The sequence below is a fragment of the Myxine glutinosa genome, chromosome 7 (genome assembly GCF_964187855.1).
Source record: "Myxine glutinosa chromosome 7, kmMyxGlut1.1, whole genome shotgun sequence".
Classification (NCBI taxonomy): Eukaryota; Metazoa; Chordata; class Myxini; order Myxiniformes; family Myxinidae; genus Myxine; species Myxine glutinosa.
In genome coordinates, this window is record NC_136267.1 from 58249755 (window position 1) to 58276640 (window position 26886).

The 26886-nt window shown below is 42.8% G+C and overlaps 1 protein-coding gene across 1 annotated transcript in view; it reads right to left on the minus strand.

The window, feature by feature from the left end:
• LOC137431274 (uncharacterized) overlaps positions 1 to 26886 on the minus strand; it is a 117225-nt gene that overhangs the window by 78737 nt on the left and 11602 nt on the right. Inside the window, exons 3-5 of the mRNA XM_078781789.1 lie at positions 25361 to 25385; positions 21474 to 21554; positions 12816 to 12896 (exon numbers count right to left, since the gene is read on the minus strand). Coding sequence (XP_078637915.1) covers positions 12816 to 12864 — 49 coding nt within the window. The 5' untranslated portion in view covers positions 12865 to 12896; positions 21474 to 21554; positions 25361 to 25385. The remainder of the gene's footprint in view (positions 1 to 12815; positions 12897 to 21473; positions 21555 to 25360; positions 25386 to 26886) is intronic.

Sequence of the window (26886 nt, forward strand, 5' to 3'; positions counted from 1 at the left end):
AGATGTACAGCATTTTATTATTATAAAATTATATATATTCTGAATTCCATATTAATACTTTTCCAGGACTTATGATATACTAGTGGGCCTGTCTGTCCAAATTTTCATTGGTCTTCATGGCGTTGTAGCATGCCGACCTGCTGTATTGCTTGAGCATAAGCTTGGGCCCAAAGCACCAAAACCAGATTTGCTTCGGGAGGGGGGGATTATACATTCGTTATTTTTTATTGCCAAATTATATGGGACTGCAGATTATTGTCAACAAGCGTTACGCCTAAGTCCCCCGTCGGGGAAATGATGTGAGTTGACAAAGTGGAACACGCAGAAAACATGCTATGATATGATATTTCGCTCACAAGGGTCAGACATACATGGTGGTGGCTATCTTGGATTTTGACGTGGTGACCCAATTTACAATAGCGGTCTTCCGTGTGCCTAGATACACCCACACACCAGATTAGAAGTTGGTACTTCGCTTATTTTTCGAGATATTTCGCTCACAATGTTCAGACATATATATGGTGGCGGCCATCTTGGATTTTGACAGGGCGACCCAATTTTCAATAGCGTTTTTCCTTATGGCGAGATACACCCACACACCAAACTATAAGTTGGTACTTCGCTTATTTTTCAAGATATTCATCTCACAAGGTTCGGACATACATGGCGGCGGCCATCTTGGATTTTGACGTGGCTACCCAATTTTCAATAGCGTTCTTCCTTATGCCTAGATACACCCACACACCAGATTAGACGTTGGTACTTCGCTTATTTTTCAAGATATTCATCTCAAGGTTCAGACATACATGGCGGCGGCCATCTTGGATTTTGACGTGGCGACCCAATTTTCAATAGCGTTCTTCCTTATGCCGAGATACACCCACACACCAGATTAGAAGTTGGTACTTCGCTTATTTTTCAAGATAGGCAGGTTACAAGTTTCAGACATACATGGCATCAGACTTACATGGCGGCGGCCATCTTGGCTTTTGACGTGGCAACCCGATTTTAAACAGCGTTCTTCCTTGTGCCTAGATACACCCACACACCAGATTAGACGTTGGTACTTCGCTTATTTTTCGAGAGATATTTCGCTCACAAATTTCAGACATATAGTATATGGTGGCGGCCATCTTGGATTTTGACGTGGCGACCCAATTTTCAATAGCGTTAGTCCTTATGCCGAGATACACCCACACACCAAATTAGAAGTTGGTACTTCGCTTATTTTTCAAGATATTCATCTCACAAGGTTCAGACGTACATGGCGGCGGCCATCTTGGATTTTGCCGTGGCGACCCAATTTTCAATAGCGTTCTTCCTTATGCCTAGATACACCCACACACCAGATTAGAAGTTGGTACTTCGCTTATATACAAGTAAAAATTTGAGAATTTGTGCTTATATAAAATGTTGGAAGCATTTCATGTTAAAAGTGGTTAAACAAGTTTTTTAGGATAATTCGAGGGTGCTGAATTCAAAAATGCTGTTTAACCGGTTCAATTTTGGAGTCTTAACCTTCAAATTGTAAAAAACAAAATGCCCGCCATTTTCAGCATATTTTTTGCCATAACGTGAAGTTTAAGCAACATAGAAGGCTCAAAATAGTGGCAATACCCATGTTTGTGATACTGAGGATTGTGGGTATCAAGTATCACCTGATCATAGCCAAGAATGGCTGAATGGCACTGGAAAGAAGAACGGTGGCATTGTGGGCATCACAAGAAGTATCTCTGCATTAGGCAGATGGGCACTATCATATAACTTGAGAACTTGCATATCGAGTAAAACTAGACAAATGCTGATGATCGAAGGGGAGGAAAGTGAGTATGTGTACAACGAGCTTACACCTTCCAGGAAAGTGCGTGACAACCTTGATGAGGAGAAAGTCGTCTCAGCTTTCCGACGATTCGATGTATTCAGCGAGGGAATGTCATCTTCTGTACTGCAGAATATTGCTACCAAGGATTTGGCATCGGAGAGCATTCAACATTCTTTGCTTAATGCAGAAAAACGTGGACAGGTGCAGCTGGATGAGTTTGTTGATCAGCGCCTTCTTCAGCCTCCTGATGGCACATGTCATATCAATTTCAATGCCGCTTTACATAGGAACAAAGCACAGACTTTCTCGTCTCTGCATGCTGTAGACTGCAAAGAAAGCAAAGGCAAAGAAACGACCATCAAGGCAGATAGAAACATTCTACAGCGACTTGTGACAGCTTCCAAAGCAGGGCGTGTGATAAACCTGGACCTGATTCTGCAGCATGAGCTTATGCCTGTGCCAATTTCACTTGCTGCCATGAATGGGAGTCTACATACAGGCAGTAGCGGTAAATCTCGACTGGCAAATGAGTTGATTCAAGATGTCTCAACCCCAGAACAAGTGACATTAACTGGAAGTACTTGCTTAGTAATTGATGGTCAAGCACTGGTGATGGCTCTTGGAAAGCCCAGCGGAATAACCACATTTGGTGAATATGCAGATGCGTTTGTGAATTCAGTGTTTGCCATGGGGAAAAAATTTGAGAGAGTCGACGTAACTTTCGACCGATACCAGCAGGATTCCATCAAGACTGGAACCAGAATGAAACGTACCCGGGCCTCTCGACCAATACGTCGGGTAATAGAAAACCAAAACGTTCCTCTACCAGACAAATGGACCAACTTTCTCTCACTTGGAGAGAATAAGGCAAATCTAGCAGAGTTTCTTTCTCAGCAGCTCATGACAAATGCGGTGTCTATTGCACCCACAACACTTGTAGTGGCTGGAGGATTTGCACAGATCACAGACGTGAAATCTTCAGATCCAGAGATGGACACATCATCCCTACAGGCCGCCAACCATGAGGAGGCGGACACACGACTTGTTCTTCATTGCGTCGACACAAATGCTGAAACAGTGGTGGTTTTAGTGCGTGACACTGACGTGCTGGTCTTGTTAGCTGCTCATTTTGATAAAATGCCATGCACTCAGCTGTGGATGAAGGCAGGAACTCTTAAGAAGCCAAAATACATTCCCATCCACAAACTCCACCAGAAACTGCCACCTTGCCAAGTGGAAGCGTTGCTGCCATTCCATGAAATTACTGGTTGTGACAGTGTGTCACAGCTTGCTGGCCACGGCAAAAAGACAGCCTGGAAGGTGTTTCAAACACACAGCCAATTGTTGACAGATCTAGGCACAGAAGATATCACTGAAGAAGTAATCAACGATGCAGAAAAGTTCATATGCCGTCTTTACAAGGTACCCGATGATGTGGACAGATGCGCCAAGGCACGTGTAATACTCTTCTCTAAGGGTTGTCCACAGGAGACTCTGCCACCAACATCAGATGCAGTGAGACTACACATAAGGCATGCACATTACCAGGCTTTTATTTGGAAGCGCGCAACCATCGCTACTCCAGTACTCCCCCAAGTAACAGACATGGGATGGACATACATCGATGGGAACTTGGTGCCGAAGTTGATGACGCTATCTCCAATTCCTAAGGCGTGTCGCGAGATAGTAACATGCGGATGTACCAAAGGATGTATAAATGGCCGTTGCAGCTGCAGAAAAGCTGGGCTAACATGCACAGGAGGATGTGCATGTGCATACAACAGACAACTAGAATGCAGAAACAGAACAGACTAAGATAGACAGGTAAACATTTGAGAATGCCAATATTGAGCTATACGGTATTTATAAAGTATAATTACTAAAAGGCAGCTATTTTGGAACTTTACCCCTTTTTTAAATGCACTTTAGAAATGATTTATCATCATTTTTTTTGTTCTAAAGAAATTAAAAGCGCATTTGACCAGTGAAAGTGATGTACATAAAAAAATACACCCCAGAAATTACCAAAAATATGGCGGCCGTCTTGAAATTCAACATGGCGGCGAAACCAAACTAGTTACAACTTAGGTAACAGTAAATTTGGAATCCTCAGTATCACAAACATGGGTATTGCCACTATTTTGAGCCTTTTATGTTGCTTAAAATTCAAGTTATGGCAAAAAATATGGTGAAAATGGCGGGCATTTTGTTTTTTACAATTTGAAGGTTAAGACTCCAAAATTGAACCGGTTAAACAGCATTTTTGAATTCAGCACCCTCGAATTATCCTAAAAAACTTGTTTAATCACTTTTAACACAAAATGCCTACACTATTCGAAAATTCTCAAATTTTTACTTGTCTATTATTTTTCAAGATATGCAGGTTACAAGGTTCAGACATACATGGCATCAGACATACATGGTGGCGGCCATCTTGGATTTTGACGTGGGTTGCACCCACACACCAAATTCGAATGCGGTCCTTCGCTTACGCACGCACGCACACTTCCAGGACTTATGATATACTAATGGGCCTGTCTGTCCAAATTTTCATTGGTCTTCATGGCGTAGCATGCCGACCTGCTGTATTGCTTGAGCATAAGCTTGGGCCCAAAGCACCAAAACCAGATTTGCTTGGGGGGGGGGGGGGGGGGGGGGGGATTATACATTCGTTATTTTTTATTGCCAAATTATATAGGACTGCAGATAATTGTCAAAAAGTGCCTTCAAAATGGCGGAACTGGCAACTAGCTTCCTTCCAGCTACTTTTGGTATTTTTATGAAGTAGGGGCCTTGACAAGTTCACAAACCAAAAATACCCAGAATACCTCTGGGGGAACATGCTTAAATGACGTCATCAAAATGGCTGCCAAAATTGTAAACTTTGGCATTGTGTGCAGGTGCTGACATGGTACCTAACCGTTTATATAGTAGTTTTACTGTGAAGAGAAAAAACATCAGCCTTTTCCTGGGATGAACACTTTCATTTGTGGAGAACCAGAGAAAAAAAAGAAAGGAATAAAACTTTCAGCAGCGAATATGAAGCCAGCAGAAGTTTGTGAGAATGTGCTTACAACAATGGTTCTGATTACAAAAACGATTCCCAAATACTTCACCGTGCAGTTAGCATTATTCGCAGAGACATATAAAAATTACAATAAAAAACCACCGTTTAGAGGCCATTTTTCCCCGCAAAGCGGGGGTTGGCCTTTTCGGGGACCGTGGTTGTTGTTGTTTTTTGGTCCCCTTTTTGAAGCAATGTTTTACGGCCGGATGCCCTTCCTGCCACCAACCCTGTTCGTCGCCTTTTTACGACAAACAGGGAATTACCAGTGTACTGGTACTCAATTTGCCGACCTCGGAAGGATGACAGGCTGAGTCAACCCCCCTGGCGTTAATTCAGCGATCGACCGGGATTCGAACCCAGGATCCTTGGATCCTAAGCTGGCACCCTAGCCGCTAGCCCAACACCAGGGACTGTAAAAATTACAATCAACAACTGAATACCCTACTACCCAAGAAATTGATCTTAATGCAGCAGCTGCATTTAATTTAGATATTATTTAAATATTATTTATATATTTAAATTAAATCAATTTAAATGCATTGCATGCATGCATTTAAATTAATTTATTATTTAAATATTATTTTAAATATTATTAAATATAATTAATAATATTATTTTTAAATATTATTATATATTAATATTATTAAATAGAATATTTAAATCAGATGCTCGTATCAATTTATTACAGATCAGGACACAGGGACCCTCAATGTAAAAATAAAATACAAAAACTTAATAAAAATGGAGGCCATCTTGATGACGTCACTTGAACATGTTCCCCCAAGGGGATTCTGGGTATTTTTGGTGTGTGAAGTAGTCAGGGCCCATACTTTATAAAAATATCAAAATTAGCTGGTAGGAAGCTCGTTGCCACTTCACCCTCATTTTCATGCTCAATCTGCAGCGCTAATACTGTTATTATTGTTGTTAATATTATAAGTACTAGGGCATGCCCGTACTATATATATATCTAAAATTATATCCCCCCCCTCTATTTACATGAAATGGTTTGGTCCATTCGCAAAGCCAAAGCGAACGGCTTGCGAGTACGGTGACAATCCCCCCCTCTATTTACATGAAATGGTTTGGTCCAAAGCGAACGGCTTGCGAGTACGGTGACAATCCCCCCCCCCCTCTATTTACATGAAATGGTTTGGTCCAAAGCGAACGGCTTGCGGAGTTTGGTAAAGAAATCGCCATAGCGTGCACAAACGCGCAGGAAAGCGAATGAATCGCAAATTAGTTTTCAAACATAGTTTAACGCCAACATAGTTTGCCAACGTGAAATAAATGAATACGCTCTCAAATGTGCCGTCCGAGGCAGAGTCTGTTCGCCACGTTCGGCACACGTGATAGCTCGCTGCTCTCTGATTGGTTGAATCGTTTTTTGGACATAGCTCGCTAACTACTTGTCCGATTAATATGAAACCTTGAAAAGGCACATCCTCGGGTCCCCAGCAATATACCTGGCAAGTTTCAAGTATATCGGACCCGTGGTTGTCGAGAAACAGCGGTCACAGACAGACACACAGAGATTACTGGCATTATAGATAGATTAATTTTAAAATGCTTTGTTACAATGTTAACCTTTGTTTTTACCCTCGCCAGAGGAGAGGGAATTGCATCTGTCTGTTTGTTTGTCTGTCTGTCTGTCTGTTTGTCTGTCTGTTTGCCTGTCTGTTTGCCTGTCTGTGTCTGTCTGTTTGTCTGTCTGTTTGTCTGTCTGTTTGTCTGTCTGTTTGTCTGTCTGTTTGTCTGTCTGTTTGTCTGTTTGTCTGTCTGTCTGTCTGTCTGTTTGTCTGTCTGTTTGTCTGTCTGTTTGTCTGTCTGTTTGTCTGTCTGTTTGTCTGTCTGTTTGTCTGTCTGTTTGTCTGTCTGTTTGTCTGTCTGTTTGTCTGTCTGTTTGTCTGTCTGTTTGTCTGTTTGTCTGTCTGTTTGTCTGTCTGTTTGTCTGTCTGTCTGTTTGTCTGTCTGTTTGTCTGTCTGTTTGTCTGTCTGTTTGTCTGTCTGTTTGTCTGTCTGTTTGTCTGTCTGTTTGTCTGTCTGTTTGTCTGTCTGTTTGTCTGTCTGTTTGTCTGTCCGTCTGTCTGTCCGTCTGTTTGTCCGTCTGTTTGTCCGTCTGTTTGTCCGTCTGTTTGTCTGTCTGTTTGTTTGTCTGTCTGTTTGTCTTGTTGTTTGTTTGTCCGCACAGAATAAATATGATTTTCTCTGCAACCGTTGGTCCGACAGGAAATTTTCACCATTGGTGCAACGCCACCTGTATAATTTTTATAATTGTGACGTCATAGGTCACGTGGTTCGGCCGCCATCTTGGAAAAACCGAAAAACTGTGCACCGATATATCTCCAAAAGAGTGGAATCAAAAAAATTGAGACATGCCTCATTGTAAAGAACTCCCATGGGGAATAAAATATGTTAATGATGATGTCATAGGTGCCTCCATTAAGACGTCATAATTCGACAAGTACAAAACTTAATCCTATCAAGATGAAATTTCTTGAGCGTCATGCAGGCATAAATTGGTGGAGAAAAAAAAAATAATGAGAACATCATCGGTCACGAGGTTCCGCCAACATCTTGGAAAAACCGAAAAACTTTGCACCTCTATATCTCCGAAAGCGCCGAATAGAGAAAATTGAGACGTGGCTCATTGTAAAGAACTCTCCATGGGGAATAAAATATGTTAATGATGATGTCACAGGTGCCTCCATTATTACGTCATAATTCAACCAGTACAAAACTTCATCCGATGAAGATGAAATTTTTTGAGCATAATCTAGGAATAAATTATGTTTAGAAAAAAAATAATGATGTCATCGGTCACGTGGTTCGGCCGCCATATTTGTTTTAACACAAAAGCCTGCTCCGCAGGTCGGACGGAGCGATGGAGAAGGACAAGTTCTGGCGTGCAATACAGAAGCTGATGGAAAACGTGAAAGATGAGGACGTTGTAGTGATAGGAGGAGACCTAAATGGACATGTGGAGAAGGAGTATAGACAGTTTTGAGGGAGTTCATGGGGGTTACAGATATGGTGTGAGGAATGGAGAAGGTGAAAGGATTTTGGAGTTTGTTGATGGAGCTGGTTTGTTGATTTGTAACATTCAGTTCCAGAAAGAAGATAATAAGCTTGTTGCATACACGTCAGGTGGGTCGACAACAACCGTTGACTACCTGATGGTGCATAGGCGAGATAGGGGGCACCTACGGGACACAAAGGTGATCCCGGGATAGGAGGCTGTTTCACAGCACCACTTGGTTTTCTGCGGCATAAGGGTGAAAGGTGCGAGGAGAGCTCAGCGGGTGAAGTACCAACCGAGAATGAAGGTGTGGAGGTTGAAAGAGGTGACAGTAAGGGAGGCATTAAAAGAGAGGCTGAGTATGGCAGAGGATGATGTGGTTGAGCTTGAAAGTGGTTGGATGTCAATCACGTTGGATGTCAATCACCAACAGACGGTTGGAGGTATGTGGATGGACAAAAGGACCACCGAGGCACTCGGATACATGGTGTTGGGATGATGAAGTTGAAAAGAGGATTGACAAGAAGAGGAATAAGTTCAAGAAGTGGCAGAAGGCTAAGGGGACAGGGGCAGAAAAGGCAGAGCATGAAAGTTATAAGGCAGCCAAGAAGGCTGCAAAGAAAGAGGTGGCAAGGGCGTAGGAGGCAAACAGGAAAATGTTCGGAGAACACTTGGATTCGGAAGAGGGCCAGAGAATGGTATTGAGGATTGCAAAGCAGATAGCGAAAGAGAGGTGTGATGTGATGGGGGTGAGTTGCTTGAAGGATGAAGTGGGACAAATCATTGTACACCAAGATGCAATGAAAGGAAGATGGAAGAGATATATGGAAATGCTGTTGAATGCAGAGAATGAATGGGATGGCAACATAGAGAGTAACCCAGTTTTAGGTCCAGCAGAGAAGATAACCGAGAAGGAAGTTGAGGAAGCGATAAAATCAATGAAGAGTAGAAAAGCGGGAGGGCCGACGGGAGTTGTGGGAGAAATGTTGAAGGCAGCAGGAAGTTGGGGTGTGAAGAGAATGACAGAGATCTGGAATCTGCTGGTCAAAGAAGGCCGCATTCCAATGGATTGGGAACCGAGTATCCTCGTCCCTCTATACAAGGGGAAAGGTGACCCTCTGGACTGTGGCTCGTATCGAGCGATAAAGTTATTGGAGCATGGAATGAAGGTATTGGAAAGGGTTGGAGAGGAGGATGACGAAGAAAGTTAAGATCGACGAAATGCAGTTTGGATTCATGCCAGGAAGAGGAACGACAGACGTGCTTTTTATTGTAACGCAGTTGCAGGAGAAGTACATGGAGAAGGAGAAGAAGTTGTTTCATGGGTTTGTTGATCTGAAGAAAGCATTTGATAGCGTTCCACACGAAGTAGTGACATGGACATTGAGGAAGTTAGGAGTGGAGGAATGGTTGATCAGAGTGGTGATGGCAATGTACGAGAGTGCGCGCACAACTGCAAGGACGAAGGACGGGAACAGTGGTGAGTTTGAGGTGAAGGTGGAGTGCATCAGGGGTCAGTACAAAGTCCACTACTATTTGTATCTGTGATGGAGGTGTGATGGAGGTGTGATGGTGGAACGTAAAGGAGGGTTTACCGTGGGAGTTGTTGTATGCAGATGATCTGGTGTTGATTGGGGAGAGTATGGATGGACTGAAGGAGAAGATGAACAAGTGGAAGGAATGTATGGAGACAAAAGGTCTGAGGGTGAACATCGGAAAGACGAACGTGATGGCAAGGGGTAAAGCATGTGGTGAGGTGGAAACAACTGGGAAGTGGCCGTGTGCTGTGTGCAGGAAGGGTGTTGGAGTGAACTCCATTCAATGTACAATGTGCGCTGAGTGGGATCATCAAAATGTAGTGGTTTGAGGTCATTAGCCAGTGCGGCAGCTACATTCAAATGTAAGGTGTGCACAGAGGGAGCTTCAGGTGGAGGAAATGTTGAGTTGGATCTTGAAGACAGCATGATACTGGAAGGTGTAAAAACATTTTGCTACCGAGGAGACATGCTGAATGGAGAAGGTGGATCAGACTCGGCAACAGTTGCAAGAGTGAGATGTGCATGGAAGAAGTTTCATGAACCGAGTGGCGTGCTGATGAGGAGGGGAGTGTCGTTGAAGCTGAAGGGAAAGGTGTATGCTGCATGTGTGAGAAGTGTCATGATTTATGGGAGCGAGACACGGGTAATTAACGCGGAGCAGCAACGAAGGCTGGAAAGGGTGGAAATGGAAATGGTTCAGTGGATGTGTGGAGTATTGTTGAGAGAGAGGAACACAAATGATGAATTGCGAAAGATGATGGGAATAGAGCCTGTGATGGATGCCATGAAGAAAAACAGGTTGAGATGGTTGGATCATGTGTTGAGGAAGAACGAAAGTGACTGGGTGAGAAGAGTGATGGAAATGAATGTAGAATGAGGTGGAGGACAGGGAAAACCGAGAAAGACTTGGCTGAAGGTGGTGGAAGAATAAATGCGGGCAAGGGCGTTAACAAGGGGGAGATGTTGAAAATAGGGAAAAATAGAGAAGATAGTCATAGGGACAGCAAGGCTAACCCCCACTCTTGCAGGAAAAATGGGCTTAAAATGCCTGTTGTTGTTGTACTCTGTGAAATGTAAAGCCGGCACTTCGGTATTTTCCGTGAAGTTCATAGGAGGGAACAACGATGTGAAACTCCAACTAATTGGTATTAAAAGAATACTTACCCTGCACAGTCAACTTGCTGCGAGCCAACTTCTGCTTTTTGAGGTTGTTTTTTTTTTCCCCCTTTGATCCAATATGGCTGCCAGACCACGTGAGTGATGACGTCATATAATTGTTACGAAGATCATGTTCAAGTAATTTCAAACTGATCAGACCAAGCGTTGTCCCTGCCGAATTATGACGTCATAGCCAACAACACTTATTTCCCCATTCAAGAGTTCTTTGCAATGAGCCACGTTTAATTTTTTTTCCATCGAGCGGTTTGAGAAACAGAAGTGCAACGTTTTTCGGTTTTTCCAACCACGTGACCCATGACGTCATCATTATCATTCAAATATTCTGCAGGGGGTTGAAAATGTCATGTCCATCAAACCAACACTTCGAGAAAAAAAAAATCGTGTTGATCGAATCAATTGAAAGTTCGGCTATGTTGACCTATCGACCTCAAAATAATTTGTTGTTGAATAGAATAACCTGATATGCAAATACTGTTCAAATTTCAGGTCAATCAGATGAAATTGAGGATTTTAGAAATTGCACCTTACTTGCTGGGTGGTTCGTGTGCAGCCACATGGCTGCTGGTTGCATCATTTTTCTGTGGGCGCATCTGCCACTGATGGAATGCCTCTCCATAACCACTTATCTGGTACTCATTTTGCTGACCTCGGAAGGATGACAGGCTGAGTCAACCCCATCTGGTGTTAATTCAACGGAATTCGAACTCATGACCTTAGGATCCCAAGCCCACCGCCCTAACCTTTGGTTGAATTGAGTGGCCTGCTTTGATTCCTATTCAAATTTCAAGTCAATCAGATGAAAATTGACGATTTTATAAATTGCACCTAAGTTGATGAATGTTGGCCTTTACAGACATAAACCATTATTGGTGGTTAGATTTGCAGACCTGATGTGCAAATCCTCTGAATTTCAATTCAACCGGATGAAAATTGATGATTTTAGAAAGTTGTTCACCTTTGGCCTGAGTTGAACTTTTGACCTCAAAATCAACATGCTTCCTGCATGAAGTTTCCTGAAGATCGGTTTAAAATTGTGACCTGTAGGCGATTGACATACAGACAAACAGACAGACAGACAGACAGAGACAGACAGAATAACACACATGACAAACCAATATACTTCAAAAATCTTCGACTTTTGCAAGCGACAAAGACAGACAGACAGGGGTGAAAGAAAACATAACAGCCGTCCACCTTCGGTGGTGGAGGTAATTACGGTTGCCTGCAGAGAAAAACTGCTTAAAATAGAGTTAGAACCATAGTTAGAATTGTAGTAGGAACTGTAGTAAAAGGACACGATTTTGCCACAGACGACTGCATATATTTTCTGAGATGCAAAATTCCCGCCACAGCGATTATTACTTCCGCATGTCGAAATTTCATCCCCAATTAATAATTCGTCACAGCAAATTTCTGGATATTGAATGTCCATGCATCGATATATTACTGCACTCTGATCACATGCATGCACAGGGTCACATTGCTGCACTGAAAAAAAAAAAAAAAGACCACATTTTTCTGGGAAGTACAAGAGTCGTCAATAACCACGATGAAACGATGTTCATGAGGTTATACAAACAGGATGGCAAGTATCCCATGAGGGGCACTTGGTCCTTCATTCCATTCCAAAGGAAGAAAACAGCATTTGGTTCTTTTGAAAGTACTTCAGACTGAATCGATTGCCCGTTCAACGTTTCTCTATTTCTGCAGCAAATTGAACCTCACTGGTGTCTTTCAACACCTTGCGCCATCCCTTGTCACTTTTGTCATGATATTTTATTAGATTGTGGACAAGCCACCTTCTTCAAACTTTACTGTTGTCGGTGAAAATGTCATCTCTAAATTCCATGTCTGGGGAGGTGAAATCAAGCATATTTTGGGGTCCTGGTAAGGAGGTTTATGCTTTCATTGTGGTCTTGCAGGCAAAGGATGATGACAAATTTCAGAATGACAACTGCAGGACACAAGTTAGTACAATGCAGGACTGATTTTAAGACAGAATTCCCCAAGAAGCAGTTTTGCTGATAAAGTATGACATAACAAATCATGAGGTACAGGACATCAGTGGTCTTGTAATGTTTTTAAAGTAGAGGCAACATGACGATACAATTTTTATATTTAAAAAATTCCCTTCAAATTCAAACAACAATTGTATTTCTCAGAAATGCAATCATTTTGTTTTCCACTGACCTATGATAGCTTCATCTGTAGCATTGTTGTCCAAAAGATCCCCCAACATGTGTGTCTTTGCTTCCTGCAATTTAGCATGCCCTGCAAAAGAATATGAACCAAACGCTTTGATGATGCATTTTATACAATATTGCACATTGACCTTTCACTGCAGCACCTGAAATTTTCACAAAATACGAGATTCCTTGAATTTAACAAACAAATGATATGTCTAACAAATGAAATTGGCATGTACCTATCTAAATATAAGAAAAACAAATATTCTTTGAAGATAACATTCCAATTTAAATGTAACAGTACTTTTATACATTTTTTTTCTTGAGCTCCATTTCATTTGCATTCTGAGGTAACACCTAATATTGTATTGCCAAAGTCTTGTATGCAAAGTTCTGATAACGTGTCATGCATTCCAAAGTATTGTCAAATGGTGAATGAGGGCATTTGGCCCCAGCCAAATGATCTTTCCTGGGAAAACCACATTTCCAAGCTGGCCTCCAAAGCGAGTCGCCGACTGGGCATCCTCCGTCATGCGAAGTCCTTTCTGGGCACTTCTGAGCTCATCACATACAAAGCTTTCATCCGCAGCTCAATTAAATGCTGCTCTCCCCTGTGGGCTGCTGCTCCTGCCTCACGTGGTTGAAAATAAAGCATTCAGAATCATTGGAATTTCCCACGATGAAGCCGATTCCAAGGGCCTTTCTCTCTCTCACTGCAGACAGGTCGGTGGTCTTTCTGTCGTCTACAGACTCCTCTCCGGCCTTGCTCCCCCTGCTTTGTCTGTGCTCTGTCCCCATAATATTCCTGCAGGATGCACAAGATCTGCCAGCAACCCTCTTCTGGTGAAACTGCCAAAAGCAAGACTCTCTACTCACCTTCACTCTTTCATTCCTCTTTTCTCCAGCCTCTGGAACAAACTCCCACACTCTCTTCAATCCCTCTCCTCCCTCCAGGTCTTTAAAACAGCTGTTCACCACCATCTCTCGTCTTCCCCCATCCAAAACCTTGATCTTTTCTACCCCTATTAAAACACCCCAAATCAACCTCTTTCAATTCTCAACTTCTTTCCTGAAATTCCTAGTCGTGAAATTCCGAGTAGTGTTCATTTGCTTTTTACCATGCACTCTTCACTCCTCCCCAGCCCTCCCCCTTCCACAGATCTACCGACGTCCTTGTTCCCTACTGCTGTGCTTGTGCGATTCCCTCTCCCTCCCCTCTTGTCTACTGCTCCCTTCATTGTATGTTTTATGTGTCTCTGCATGTTTTCATGTTCAATGTGTTAGCTCTTACACGAGCCTCGATTCTGTATACAATTTTTTTTTTCAAAAAGCCACATTGGGTAAGCCCAGAAAGCCACGAGCAGTTGACGCAAAAATTATAATGGAAATGGGATTTCAAGTTTAACGTCCTCGTCCATCCGAGGGACGGCACACACAGAGGATTCACAGGGCTATGACAAACATGACAGTTATAGCTGGGGACTGAAACAGTTATAACGCACGGATGATTTTGAGACATCACAATATAACCCTCCAGCCGCTTTTTACCCACCCTATACAGTCGTGGCCAAAAATATTGGCACCCTTGCAGTTTTTCAAATAACTCAACAATTTTCTCGAAAAATAAGTTGAAATCGACAAAAGTATTTGGTCTCCACAATTCTTTATTTCACTGTTAATATTACAGAACCTTTGTTTTTGATTCAGAACTTAATATATCCTTTTAAATCAGAAAATAAAAAGAAATGGCATTGACAAAATTATTGACACCCAAGACTTAATATTTGGAAGTCGTTGGACAAAATAACTGCAGTTAAGCGCTTCCTCTAGCCATGAATGAGCTTCCTACACCTTTGTACTGGCAGTTTGGCCCACTCTTCTTGTGCAAACTGCTCCAGTTTTCCAGATTTGAAGGGTGCCTTCTCCGAACTGCTGTTTTCAGATCTCCCCACAGGTGTTCAATGGGTTTAGATCTGGACTCATTGCTGGCCACTTCAGAACAGTCCAGCGTTTTGTCTTGAACCATTCCTGTGTGCTTTTTGAAGTGTGTTTGGGGTCATTGTCCTGCTGCAAGACATGACCTTCGATGGAATCCCAGCTTTCTGACACTGGGTTGAACATTGCGCTCCAAAATGCCTTCGTAATCTCCTGATTTCATGATGCAATGCACAAATTCAAGGTAGCCAGTGCCAGAGGCAGCATAGCAACCCCAAAACATCACTGAACCTCCTCCATGTTTGACTATAAGGAAGGTGTTCTTTTCTTTGAAGGTTTCATTTTGTTTTCTGTAAATATAGAGATGATATGCTTTATCAAAAAGCTCTAATTTGGTGTCATCTGTCCACAGGACATTCTCTCAGAAGGATTTTGGCTTGTTCAGGTGTGTTTAGGGAAGCTCCAGTCAGGCTTTCTTATGTCTCTCCCTCAGCAGTGGGGTCCTCCTGGGCCTCCTACCATAGAACCCCCTTTCATTGAGTTGGCAACGGATGGTGAGACTTGAAAATGTCATACCTTGTGTCTGAAGGTCGGCTTGAATCTGTTTGGAAATTGATAAAGGTGCTTTCTCCACCATTCAAACAATCCTTCGCTGCCATCTTCGATCAAGTTTTCTCTTACGTTCACGTCCAGGGAGGTTGGCTGCAGTGCCATGGGCCTTAAACTTCCTGATAACATTGCGAATGGTGGACTCAGGAACATCAAGGTCTCTGGAGATGTACTTGTAGCCTTGAGATTGTCCACGCTTGGCTACAATCTTGTGTCTGACATCCTCAGATAATTCGCTGGTTTTCTTTCTTTTCTCCATGCTCATTGCAGTACACACAGTGACATGAAACAGCAGAACGACTCATTCTCTCTATTCAAACTCGTTGAATGGGTGATTTTTATATTGCAGCCACCTGCAACTCACCACAGGTGAGTTAAATTCCAAAAGAAAGGAGAATCACCTGCTTGAAATCCAATTATTTTGAACAACTTCTAAAAGGTGCCAATAATATTGTTACGGTTTTCAGAACTGTCACTTATAAATAATAATCCATTGTAAATAACTCCCTGTAAATATCCCCATTTTCCAAAGGTCAAAGGTCACACCCTAGTCAGTCCAAATTGCAACACGTAGGACACCATAGGAACCTTTGTTATTTCATTAGTATGTGTTTCAGGTAAGGCTCTGTTTCCAATAGTTTGACTCTGCGTTGCATTAATCAAATAACATAGGCCCCTTTTCAAATCCCGTTCATTTTGCGGCTTGCCTCCCTCCAAATTGTGTTCCCTTGCTTGCCAGTAGCGTTCGCTGCCTGGCTCAAGACGCCATTAACCATGCGGTCAGAGCAGAGAAAAAGGGGGAGGAGTTATCGGAGCGAGGCGTAGCCCTGTTAAGGGCGGAGTCGGTGAGCCCTCGCGACCAACCAGGGCCGAGGCGAGCTCACCGATGGGTGTGTCCTAAAAGCACGCGGCTTGATACGCGAGCGTGTAATATAAGCGCTCGCGTGGGACTACTTAGGGAGTGGAGTTGAGTCAGACACGAGTCGGTTGGAATTGGAGTCTGCCGAATCTGAGAGTCTGCCAGGGAGAGTGGCACCATTGAAGAGTCACGAGGCACGCGTCACGATTCCTCCGATTCCCGGACGAAATTCTTCCCCGATATATGAATCCCCCCGCATGTAAGGTCCGCTCGCGCCGACAATACCCACCACGCTGCCTGCCGGGTTTCACCGCGGAACCGGAGCGTGGATCGAAGTGGAGCGTGGACCGGAGTGGAGCATGAACCGGGGCCGGAGCCAACGCTGGCCCATCTGCTTGGACCTTCCTTCCTGCTATTCCCCTTTCGTGCAAGTCTGTTTGCGTTGTCCTGGGCGTGTTAATTAAGACGGTGTAAGGTTGCCCTGGGTCTGCTTCTTCTTCTTCTTCTTCCCTTGTACATGCCCTTCTTTCGTTTCCTTTTTGGGTTTTTGTACGTATTTAATAAATCTCTGTTCTTCCTACCTTTTGGTTTCCTCTCCATCCGATCGCTTTCGTGATTTCCTCAATTGAGTACCGGTGGCATGATTTCAGAACCGCTCAGAATCGGGTTTAGTCCTTTTGTTAATGGCTCGGGCTTCGGATTGCTAAACCGCTCGGCAATTTCCATCATATCCGTGGCCCGAGCGAAAATTATCTCCCTGCTTTGCGGAGAGATTGGCACGCAGGTATTTGGGAATCCATCTTGACCAATCACCCTGGCCAATCTCGCCCGCAGAGGAGCGTTATAACATCCAGGGCTGGGGGATCGGCCAGTTTAAAAGACAAGGGGATGAACACCCCCCCCCCCCCTCCCTCCCTTGGTAAGGGGAGCGCCGACCCCCAGATCCGCAACAATATTGTCCGAGCCATTTTCGGATTTCTGTGTGTGATAAGCTAAGATTTAGTAACTTTTTCAGCTTTTTTTATTTTGTTTCACTACAAACCAAAGAAATACAAAAGTGGATACCGAAATATTTTTTTATTTCAACAATTTTCTGGAAGGAATGGTGCATTATTTGAAAAAAGTGCAAGGGTGCCAATATTTTTGGCCACGACAGTAACTACACGCATGAACAACACCCCCACACACAACGAAGCCTTGAAATATTGCAATTTAATTGAGAAACCTTTCACCCTTATTGCATGTGAAACACTGCAAATAACTTTAAACGGTGAAAATGCCAAGAGTGATCCCAGCGGTGACTCATTCAGGCAGTGATATTTCCATCATAGAAAAAGCATTTGGACACCATTCACTCACAATTCTTTGAAGCTCACTTCAATGGATCATAATTTTTCTGTCTACTGCCCAAATCTTTGTTTCCATCATGTGCAGGGGTGTTTTATTTCCCAATTTCGCTTTTATACCTGAAGAAAGCAGGGCACTCACCATGCGCAATTGCATCTTCTTCCTGATTGACCATCCTGCATGTGTCGTGCAAAATCAAAAGCAAGAGAAATTTTAAGATTTCCAACGACTCATCATACCCACGCCATCCGGGAATGAAATTTGGTGTCAGTGAATCACTTGCACTACACGCCAAGTCTATCGTTTCTGTACCCTCAATACCGCCTCCCTCCAGCAGGGGCAATGGTGCACTTGCACTATGGGTTTGTAATAATAATAATAATACATTTATTTTATATAGTGCTTTTCAAGAAGCCCAAAGGCGCTGTTTGTGTTAAACCATAAACGATAGTGCAAGTGCAATATGCTACAGGACCCAGGCAAAAATTGCAAATTATTAAACCACACTCTCTCCCAGAGTTGGGCGATTTATTTCTTGCTCAAAACCCGACTCTGGGTACCCCCAGCAGGTGGGCAAAATTTGGTAGGCCAGGCCATTTCCGACGAGGTAGGTTCGTTTATACATAATTATGGACAATTGGCATATTTTAGTACGATTAGTTTGATCGTAAAATTTTAAGTTTAAAATTAAATGTTCATTTTTGTTGCCATGTTGAATTTAAAACCAAGAGTGCACCAGAAAAAACTCCAACATCTTCTTGAACCACAACTGAAACCTAAAAAAAAATTGTGAAATCCTATTTTTTGCTTTCTTTATTTCTTTATGCAGGCTCACTTTATACTATATCTTTATAGAGGCTCACTGCAGAACTAAAACACTGAGAATGATAGGAAGGGCCAAAAGTTTATTCTTTTTTTATTTATTATTCATGTCACTGTAGTTAAATGCCTCGACGCGAATGTAAATCTGCTGTGTGAGAGCAGCACCACACTGCACTGTGGAGTTATTTATTGGACCAATGTAGATTCAGATTTTGTACAATTATTTATCGATCTTATTGCTGTTTTTTCTGTAGTATAACAACTAGAACATTGTTTATAATATTACATTACATGTAATAAATATTATAAATTACCGGTGTGTACCCCGGTTTAGAATAGGCACACCGCATCCCTGTGTGTCGTAAGAGGCGACGAAAAGGGTTGGCGTCAGGGAGGGCATCCAGCCATAAAACATTGCCTCAAAAAGGGAACCATGAACCACCTTTAGAGGCTTTTTTCCCTGCAGAGCAGGGGTTGGCCTTTTTCAGGAACCTTGGTCCCCTTTTTGAAGCAATGTTTTATGGCCGGATGCCCTTCCAGCCGCCAACCCTGTTAGTCACCTTTTGCGATACACAGGGAATTACCAGTGAACTGGTACTCAATTTGCCAACCTCAGATGGATGACAGGCTGAGTCAACCCCCCTGGTGTTAATTCAGCGATCGACCGGGATTCAAAACCAGGATCCTCAGATCCCAAGCCAGCCCCCTAACCGCTAAGCCAACACCAGGCTGTACAGGAAGTGCAGTTATTTTATCCAAAGTCTGTGCGACAAAACTATGAACAAGGGAACCATGACGATTACAATTACATATGGGCAGGGTACAGCCCGAAGTACCCCGTGGGGGACCTCGCTCCCTCTCGTCAAAAATCAAGATGGGGAACCGGATCGAAGCAAGGGTGGAAATGACTCCATTTATGACGACGAAACGTCTGATGCCCGACGTGGAGATCGGTTTCTGAGGTTTGGGACATGCAATGTTGGGACAATGACAGGGAGATCAGGAGAAGTGGTGGAAGTATTGGTTGGAAGTAGAGTGGACATATGTTGTGTGCAGGAGACGAGATGGAAGGGAAGTGGTGTGAGAATGGTGAAAGGTAGACAGGGACAGAAATACAAGTTTGTGTGGCAAGGGTGCCTTGACTCCTCTCCTCTTCCCTCTGGGCTGGTGCTCCTGCCTCACACCGAGCTCAGCTTCACGTGGTTGAAACCAAAGCATTCAGAATCATTGGTATCTCCCACGATGAAGCCGATTCTGAGTGCCTATCACTCGCTCAGGTAGGTGGTCTGTCTTCTACTGACTCCTCTCCGGCCTTGCTCCCCCAGCCCTGTCTGTGCTTTGCACCCAAATATTCCTGAAGAATGCACAAGATCTGCCAGCAACACTCTTCTGGTGAAATTGCCAAAATCAAGACACCTTCACTCTTTCATTCCTCTTTTCTCCCACCTCTGGAACAAACTCCCGCACTCTCTTCAATCCCACCCATCCCTCCAGGTCTTTAAAACAGCTGTTCACCACCATCTCTTATCCTCCCCCATCCAAAACCTTGATCTTTCCTACCCCCGTTAAAACACTCCAAATCCACCTCTTTCAATCTCCAACGTCTTACCTGAAATTCCTGGAAGTGTTCATTTGCTTTATACCATGTACACATTTGTACATGTACAAATGGCATCTTTATACTGTTGGCTTTATACCCCTTCTCCCTCCTCCACCAGCCCTCTCCCTTCCACAGATCTACCGATGTCCCTGTTTTCTAATGTTGTTGTGCTTGTGGGGTGGGGTACACGGTACAAGCAAGATGGACACGACCAGGACTTTCAGGAAAGAAAATGGAATTTGAATAAGGTGGATTGGGGGTGCATTAACAGAGGTAGAAATGGTCACGAGTTTGGATGGGGAAAGATAAGTGATGGTGTTGACATCAGGAACCACTCTGATGTTATTTCGGAGAAATAACCCAACAATGGTACATGCTGTTTCTTTACTTGGTGGTCAGCATTTACAAAGGATAGAGCACAGACAAACAACCATCACACAGGCTTTGAGGCCTCCTCCTTTGTTGAGATTCCTTTTAAGAAAACCCATGTTATCTTTTATTTGTTATTTTTACGCATCGTATCACGACATAAAATTATGGAGGAAACAACTGGCATGTTGGAACCACTTTAAAAGGCATAGTACTCACTTCAGTGAAAGTACCTCAAGATGCTAGTTTATGAATAAAACATAATCAACAAAGACAGCATTCAGTAGAGTGCATACTCTACTCTGCCAGAGGGAATGGTTTACGCTTTTCACCCCTCAGTCCAAATTGGGGAATGGGGTATTGTCGTCACGGGCGTCGTCCGGGTGGGCGTCCGTCAACTTTTGGTTTCCGTCAATTTCAAGGAGAACGGCTTGTCCGATTAAATCCATTTTTGCAGTGTGTGTTGGGGTTGAGTAGAGGAAGGTTCCTTTCGAAAATGGGCATGCTGCGATTTTCAATATGGTTGCCATGGCAGCCATCTTGAAATTGGTTTCCGGCAATTTCAAGCAGAATGGCTTGTCCGATTAAATCCATGTTTGCAGTGTGTGTTGGGGTTGAGTAGAGGAAGGTGCCTTTCGAAAATGGGCGCGCTGCGATTTTCAATATGGCCGCCATGGCAGCCAACTTGAAATTGGTTTCTGTCAATTTCAAGCAGAACAGCTTGTCCGATTAAATCAATTTTTGCAGTGTGTGTTGGGGTTGAGTAGAGGATGGTTCCTTTCGATAATGGGCGCGCTGCGATTTTCAATATGGCCGCCATGGCAGCCAACTTGAAATTGGTTTCAATGGGCTCATGCATGGGCTGAGGGGTTACGCCCGCTTTGCGGTGCTATTTATTTATATCACTGATAGGCCGGATCTGCATCCGGACCTTAACCAAAGTCTTTCATCAGCTTGGTCTTGTCACCTCACCTTAGGTGGCGGAAGTAGTAATGATCGAAAGAACATCAATGATCAGATGTTTTAAAAAGCAGAAAGTCTAATTGTGTAATGAAAACCTTTTTGAAAAGATATGTAACAAAAATGACAATATCTGGCAGCACAATACTTTTAAAACTGACCTTTAACAGCATCCTTTAGGGAAACATTTTTTGACTGATCTGGTAAGGTCTGTGGCTTGCCTTCCTGTGATTTGTTTTTGTCTGCAAAAGAATGAAAATAAAACAGTTCACCAACTTATCTTTCCAGCCTCATGCGATAATGTGTTCTGACCGAGTGGCAACATCAAAAACTTGAACAAATTCCTTCATTTCAAAAGTGGAAAAATGTATCATTGTTATTGAAAAAGTTATTGGGGCGGGGTATTCATTTGCACTGGAGCTGTGCAGTGTTTTGCACAATATAAACTTTCATGTGCGTTTGGTATATGCTGTGAGTTTCATTGACGTTGCATTGTTGGTTGTTTTAGAGTATAATCCAGAAATTTGCCACATCATACAGTCATGATGTGTCAAACCTCTGCATTATATGTAATCAGAAAAAAAATGCGCAATGGTGTCATCAAATTTATATGTGAAGGTAACAGCTCCAAAAAAATTCAGAAATGTCGGGTGGCCGTTTTTTTGTGAAGGACCATCCTTCCATTCTATTGCAGCAAAATGGGATATTAGTCCCTTGAAGATTAACCCACGTCAAGATGGCTGGCAGATGCGGTGAAGACTCAAACTGTTGCTCAGGCCAACGCATTAATCATAGACGATTGTGACGTTATGGTCGCCAAAATAAACAAAGACTTTCGAATCTCTCAAGGCATGATTTTCACCGTCATCCACGAACACGTGGACTTGCTCAAGATACAAGCAAGTTGAGTCCCCAGAAGCCTCAGCAGTCACGATCAATGGTCGACATCATGTAGCAAGCTTCTTCAACAGTTCAGAGGGGAACCCAAATGCTCAGACCACACCCCAACGCTAATCAATCCCTTGATACCCTACAAAATAGATATGATGTCTTTTTTCCGATTTATAATGTGGGTAATTTTGCGATTGAAAGACACAGTCTTCTTCTTCACGATTTTCTGTGACGTTGCACCAGTAAGTTGATCACCACTTCCGTATTGTTTGCGGGTTACATTGCGGTACAATTTAACTAAAACGGCACACGATTTTAAAATTTCCACAAATATGCCGGGCCGATGCGTCCTTGATAGTTGTAGTCATACAAACAGACATGGATTCATGCTACGACCCTAATTTTGCCAAATATTGCACGAGGTTGGCTAACAATGGTACGTGCTGTTTCCTTGCAATCCCTTCCCCCACCCAACACCCCCCCAACCCACCCCCCAACCCCCCCCCCCCCCACAATCGTCACCCTATATAGCTAACAATACCCACGACCACCCCACGCCTCCCTTCCATCATTACCAATCACCCAATATAGCTAACAATACCCATGACCACCCCACTTCTCCCCCATAGGCCATATCACCACTGCACCCTCCACTTGAACGCATGAAAACATCAACATGGCACGGCACGGCCACAGACACAAATGGCATCCCGGGAAGGTATGAAACTGGACGATCATGTAACATACAGGACACCGGGTCAGCCTGCGAAGGTGGGACAAAGCATCCATTGTCCATGTCCATGCTGCGTCGTGCCGTGTCCGTGCTGCGTCGTTGTCGTATACGTGCTATGTCATGCCGTGTACGTGCTGAGTCGTGCCGCGCCGTGCCATATAAGTGCCGAGTCAGTTCCGCGTCAAGTCCGTGGCATATTTCTTCTGGAGTAACGTAACTGATTTATCAATCAATTCAAAATTCCTGATAAACTGTCAAATGAAAGGAAAAACAAAACAAAATTTGGTGTGAACCTGGACCGCCGTTTTAATCTACACTACGAACATAACAATGCTATATTCCTCTTCAGTAACACCACATTCGTCTGATTCGCTCGTATGCCACAAGACTAAATATGAAACGGATCCACAATTCCCCCGAAAGCATTTCCATTACTAATTTTGTCTCCAATAGTTTCTTCACAATCCCATTGATCGGTTTCAACATACTGAGAACCTTCAGAGTTGTGAATGAAGATGGAATCAGTATAGGAATCCAAGCTCGACATGCACGGTTCTCTTTGTAAAACCCCATTTGGATCAAGGTGAGTTCATAATTTGATGTCACTGGCGAAACCGAAAATCGACACTCAAGGGCTTTTTGACACTTTGTGATTGGCAAAAAAATTCAAACAATTTGCCCTTCAAATTAGGCTGTGATTAATGATTTTCAAAGGTTTTCAGAATTTATTTTTTTTCATTTGGGTTCCCCTTTAAGAGAGTTTCGCAGATTTTAATCATTCTTCTGAGAACTGATGACAAGACATGGCTTCACCACTGGAATCCCAAAACGAAATTGGAATACACAGTGGAAGCACAAGGTTCACTGCCACAAAAAAAATTTACATCCAGCAAAAAATCATGGCCTCAATTTTCCTGACGAACAACCACATGCATAAGAACAATATTAAACTAGCCACATGCAAACGTTGCGGCAGACCATCAAGGCCAAACACCGAGGGATAGAGACCAAAGCTATACTTCTTCATGACAAAGTGCATTTGCACAAGACCAGTGTTGAGGACTCTATGTAGCTCGATCACTCCTTGTAGAATTTGGACCTGAGCCCGATGACTATTATCTGTTTCGGCATTTAAGGTCAGAGCTATTAAGTCACTCATTCGCCAATGATAAGGAACTGAATGGACAAACCAAACTGAAGGATAAATGTGTGAAAACTTTAATGTTACTGTACCTTATACACAGATCGAGGACAAATGGAGCAAGTGTATTGGGGTGAAATGACTGTACTATAATGAAAAGTAAAAACGAATAATAATAATAAAAGTTGGTATATTTTGGGACAACTGAGAGTATCGTTACTAAAACGTGAATATCCATCCACTTAATAGGAACACAGTGTGGGAGGTGTAAATTGTGAAAAAAATAATTAAGAGAGAAGGGAGAGGAGCGAAGTGTGGAAGAGAAGAGAAGGTAGGAAGAGAAAAGTGAGGTGAGAGAAGTGGAAATCGTAGCATTGGTGTGGGCATGTGACAGTGAAGAAAGCTAGAATTATTCAATTCCCCTTGTGTAACAAATGTATGACTTTTTGAATACTTACCGTTTCGACAATCAAATTCAACAATGAAAAAATTCTCACCTTTTCCAACACCGAATTAGTAAACATTTATCAAAGGAAAATATTTCCCCGCATTAACAATATTCAGTTAAAAAAGAATGCACAGATTTATGACAAATGACAAAGGAGATTAACTCCATTTAAGCAAACATGCTTACAGTATATAATTGCCTTATTAAACCATCAATTAAGATGCTCATTTGTCTTGTATGAAAAGTACAAATGCACGTGGGGCATTCCGAGAGGAAGCACTTGATTCAAGTGATCGTCCTTGTGATCACTTTTAGATATGGCAGAAAGCGTGCTCTCTGAAAGCACAATAGACTATTTCTGCAAAAGGTGCAAATATTCTGCCTGCAAGTCCTGCCAAGAACCGTTAGCTTGGTTCCGTGTGTGCAATGAGTGAAACTGAGAGTGCAAGTGTACGGTAGTGCCCAATGAGTGAAACGTAGCCTCAAAAGTCCATGCCATCAGGCACAAGTCAGGCTCAAGTCCATATTAGAATGTCATCACAGAACGTCACGGTATAATACGTAACGTTGGTTGCACAGCTCACGTGGAACGGCCACTTCTGGACACATCACATGCAAGCTTTTGTGACGACATATGTAATGTATGGTAAGCGATTACCTAGTGAAAAACGTATGTTTGTGTCACAGTGTATTTATATTTTAGTAAGCACTCAACCATAGCCATGGTTTGCAGGCAGAAACATAAAACAAGTTCCAGAAAACAAGTTATCCGAAGTAAGTCGTGCAACAAAAGTCACACGAGTCGACAAGATTGTATAATCCTGTCTTTACTCACCGCCGAGTCCCAATGCTGCCTCGGCCTGGAAAGTTTTCCCCAAGGAATTTCATCAATTCCGGGGGAAAAAACAAGCAGGAGAGTTTAGTGATTATCTGTCGCCACTGTAATGAAACACTGGAAACACTCTGTTATTGCAAGGCAAATAGCGCCAGCAACCTCTCATAAGACTTCATCAAAATATCCCCTTCTTCAGCACAGATGAAGAAGGGAACTTCAAAAATAAAACAACAAATATGCAGTTTAAGGAGGCAACTTCATTCATTAATAAACAGCCCCCTCAATGGTCTGTCACGCAAGTGACAGCATTCAAAACTTGTACCTACAAACTTTTAAAATCCAGTGGATGAGGAATTAAAATAATAGTGAGTCAATAAGTAAAAGCACCTTTCATTGTTGAATCATCAAGCATGCAAAAAATTCAAATAACATTTATTGAAAATGTTTTTTCTCCTCCCTCTTTCTCGATTTTTTTTTTTTACTCCTCGCCGAGTTTAAAAACAACCAATATTTAAAAAGTTTTGCATATTTGTGCAGTCGTTCCTATGTACCGCACTCATTACTTTAATACATTTCAGAATATTGTATTGTAAAGACTTTGTAAAAGGTCCAAGAAAATGCATGATAGAAGGAAAAAGACGTGGATCACATGAAAAATGATGCAGTACTATTCAGCAGACCACATCCTTGTTCCTAAGAAAAGGAGTCTATTCCCACGTCTCGCCCAATGCTCACTCTAGATTTCCAAAAAGTTCATCATCTTTTTGATGACGTTTCAGATCCACAGACATGCAGCGCTGTCATACATTATGTACACCCAAGGACAGGTGATGAGATTATATGAAATACGGTGGGAGGACTATAGAACAACAACAACAACAACAACAACCACCCTGCAATGTGCCAGAAGTGCCATCCACCAGGTCGATATACCAGACCTGATATGACAGCGAATTTTTTTTTTTTCCTTCTGGATATGACAGGGTGGGAAGCTTGTATAACAACAACAATCCCATGACAAAAATAACTTGAACGAAGTCGACAGCACGCCATCGCAAATCCCTACACTTCCCACTGAATGAAAAGTTGAAAGATGGCAAAAAGTTCCACCAGGAATAACCAAATATCAAATTTTTAGATAAATTTTTATTCCCGTTTTGACCTCTGCAACCCCAAATACCCATCCCTCCTTGAGGCATGAACCAGAAGTCAATTCAAAAAAAAAAAACATCCGTACACACTGCATGTAAAAAAAAGTTTGGTATATGATCCACCATGCAGTGAAAACCATGACAATTACAAGTACATATGGGCAGGGTACAGCCCGAAGTGGAGATCGGTTTCTGAGGTTTGGGACATGGAATGTAGGGACAATGACAGGGAGATCAGGAGAAGTGGTGGAAGTATTGGTCAGAAGAAGAGTGGACATATGTTGTGTGCAAGAGACAAGATGGAAGGGAAGTGGTGTGAGAATGGTGAAGGGGAGGCAGGGACAGAAATACAAGTTTGTGTGACAAGGGTGCCTG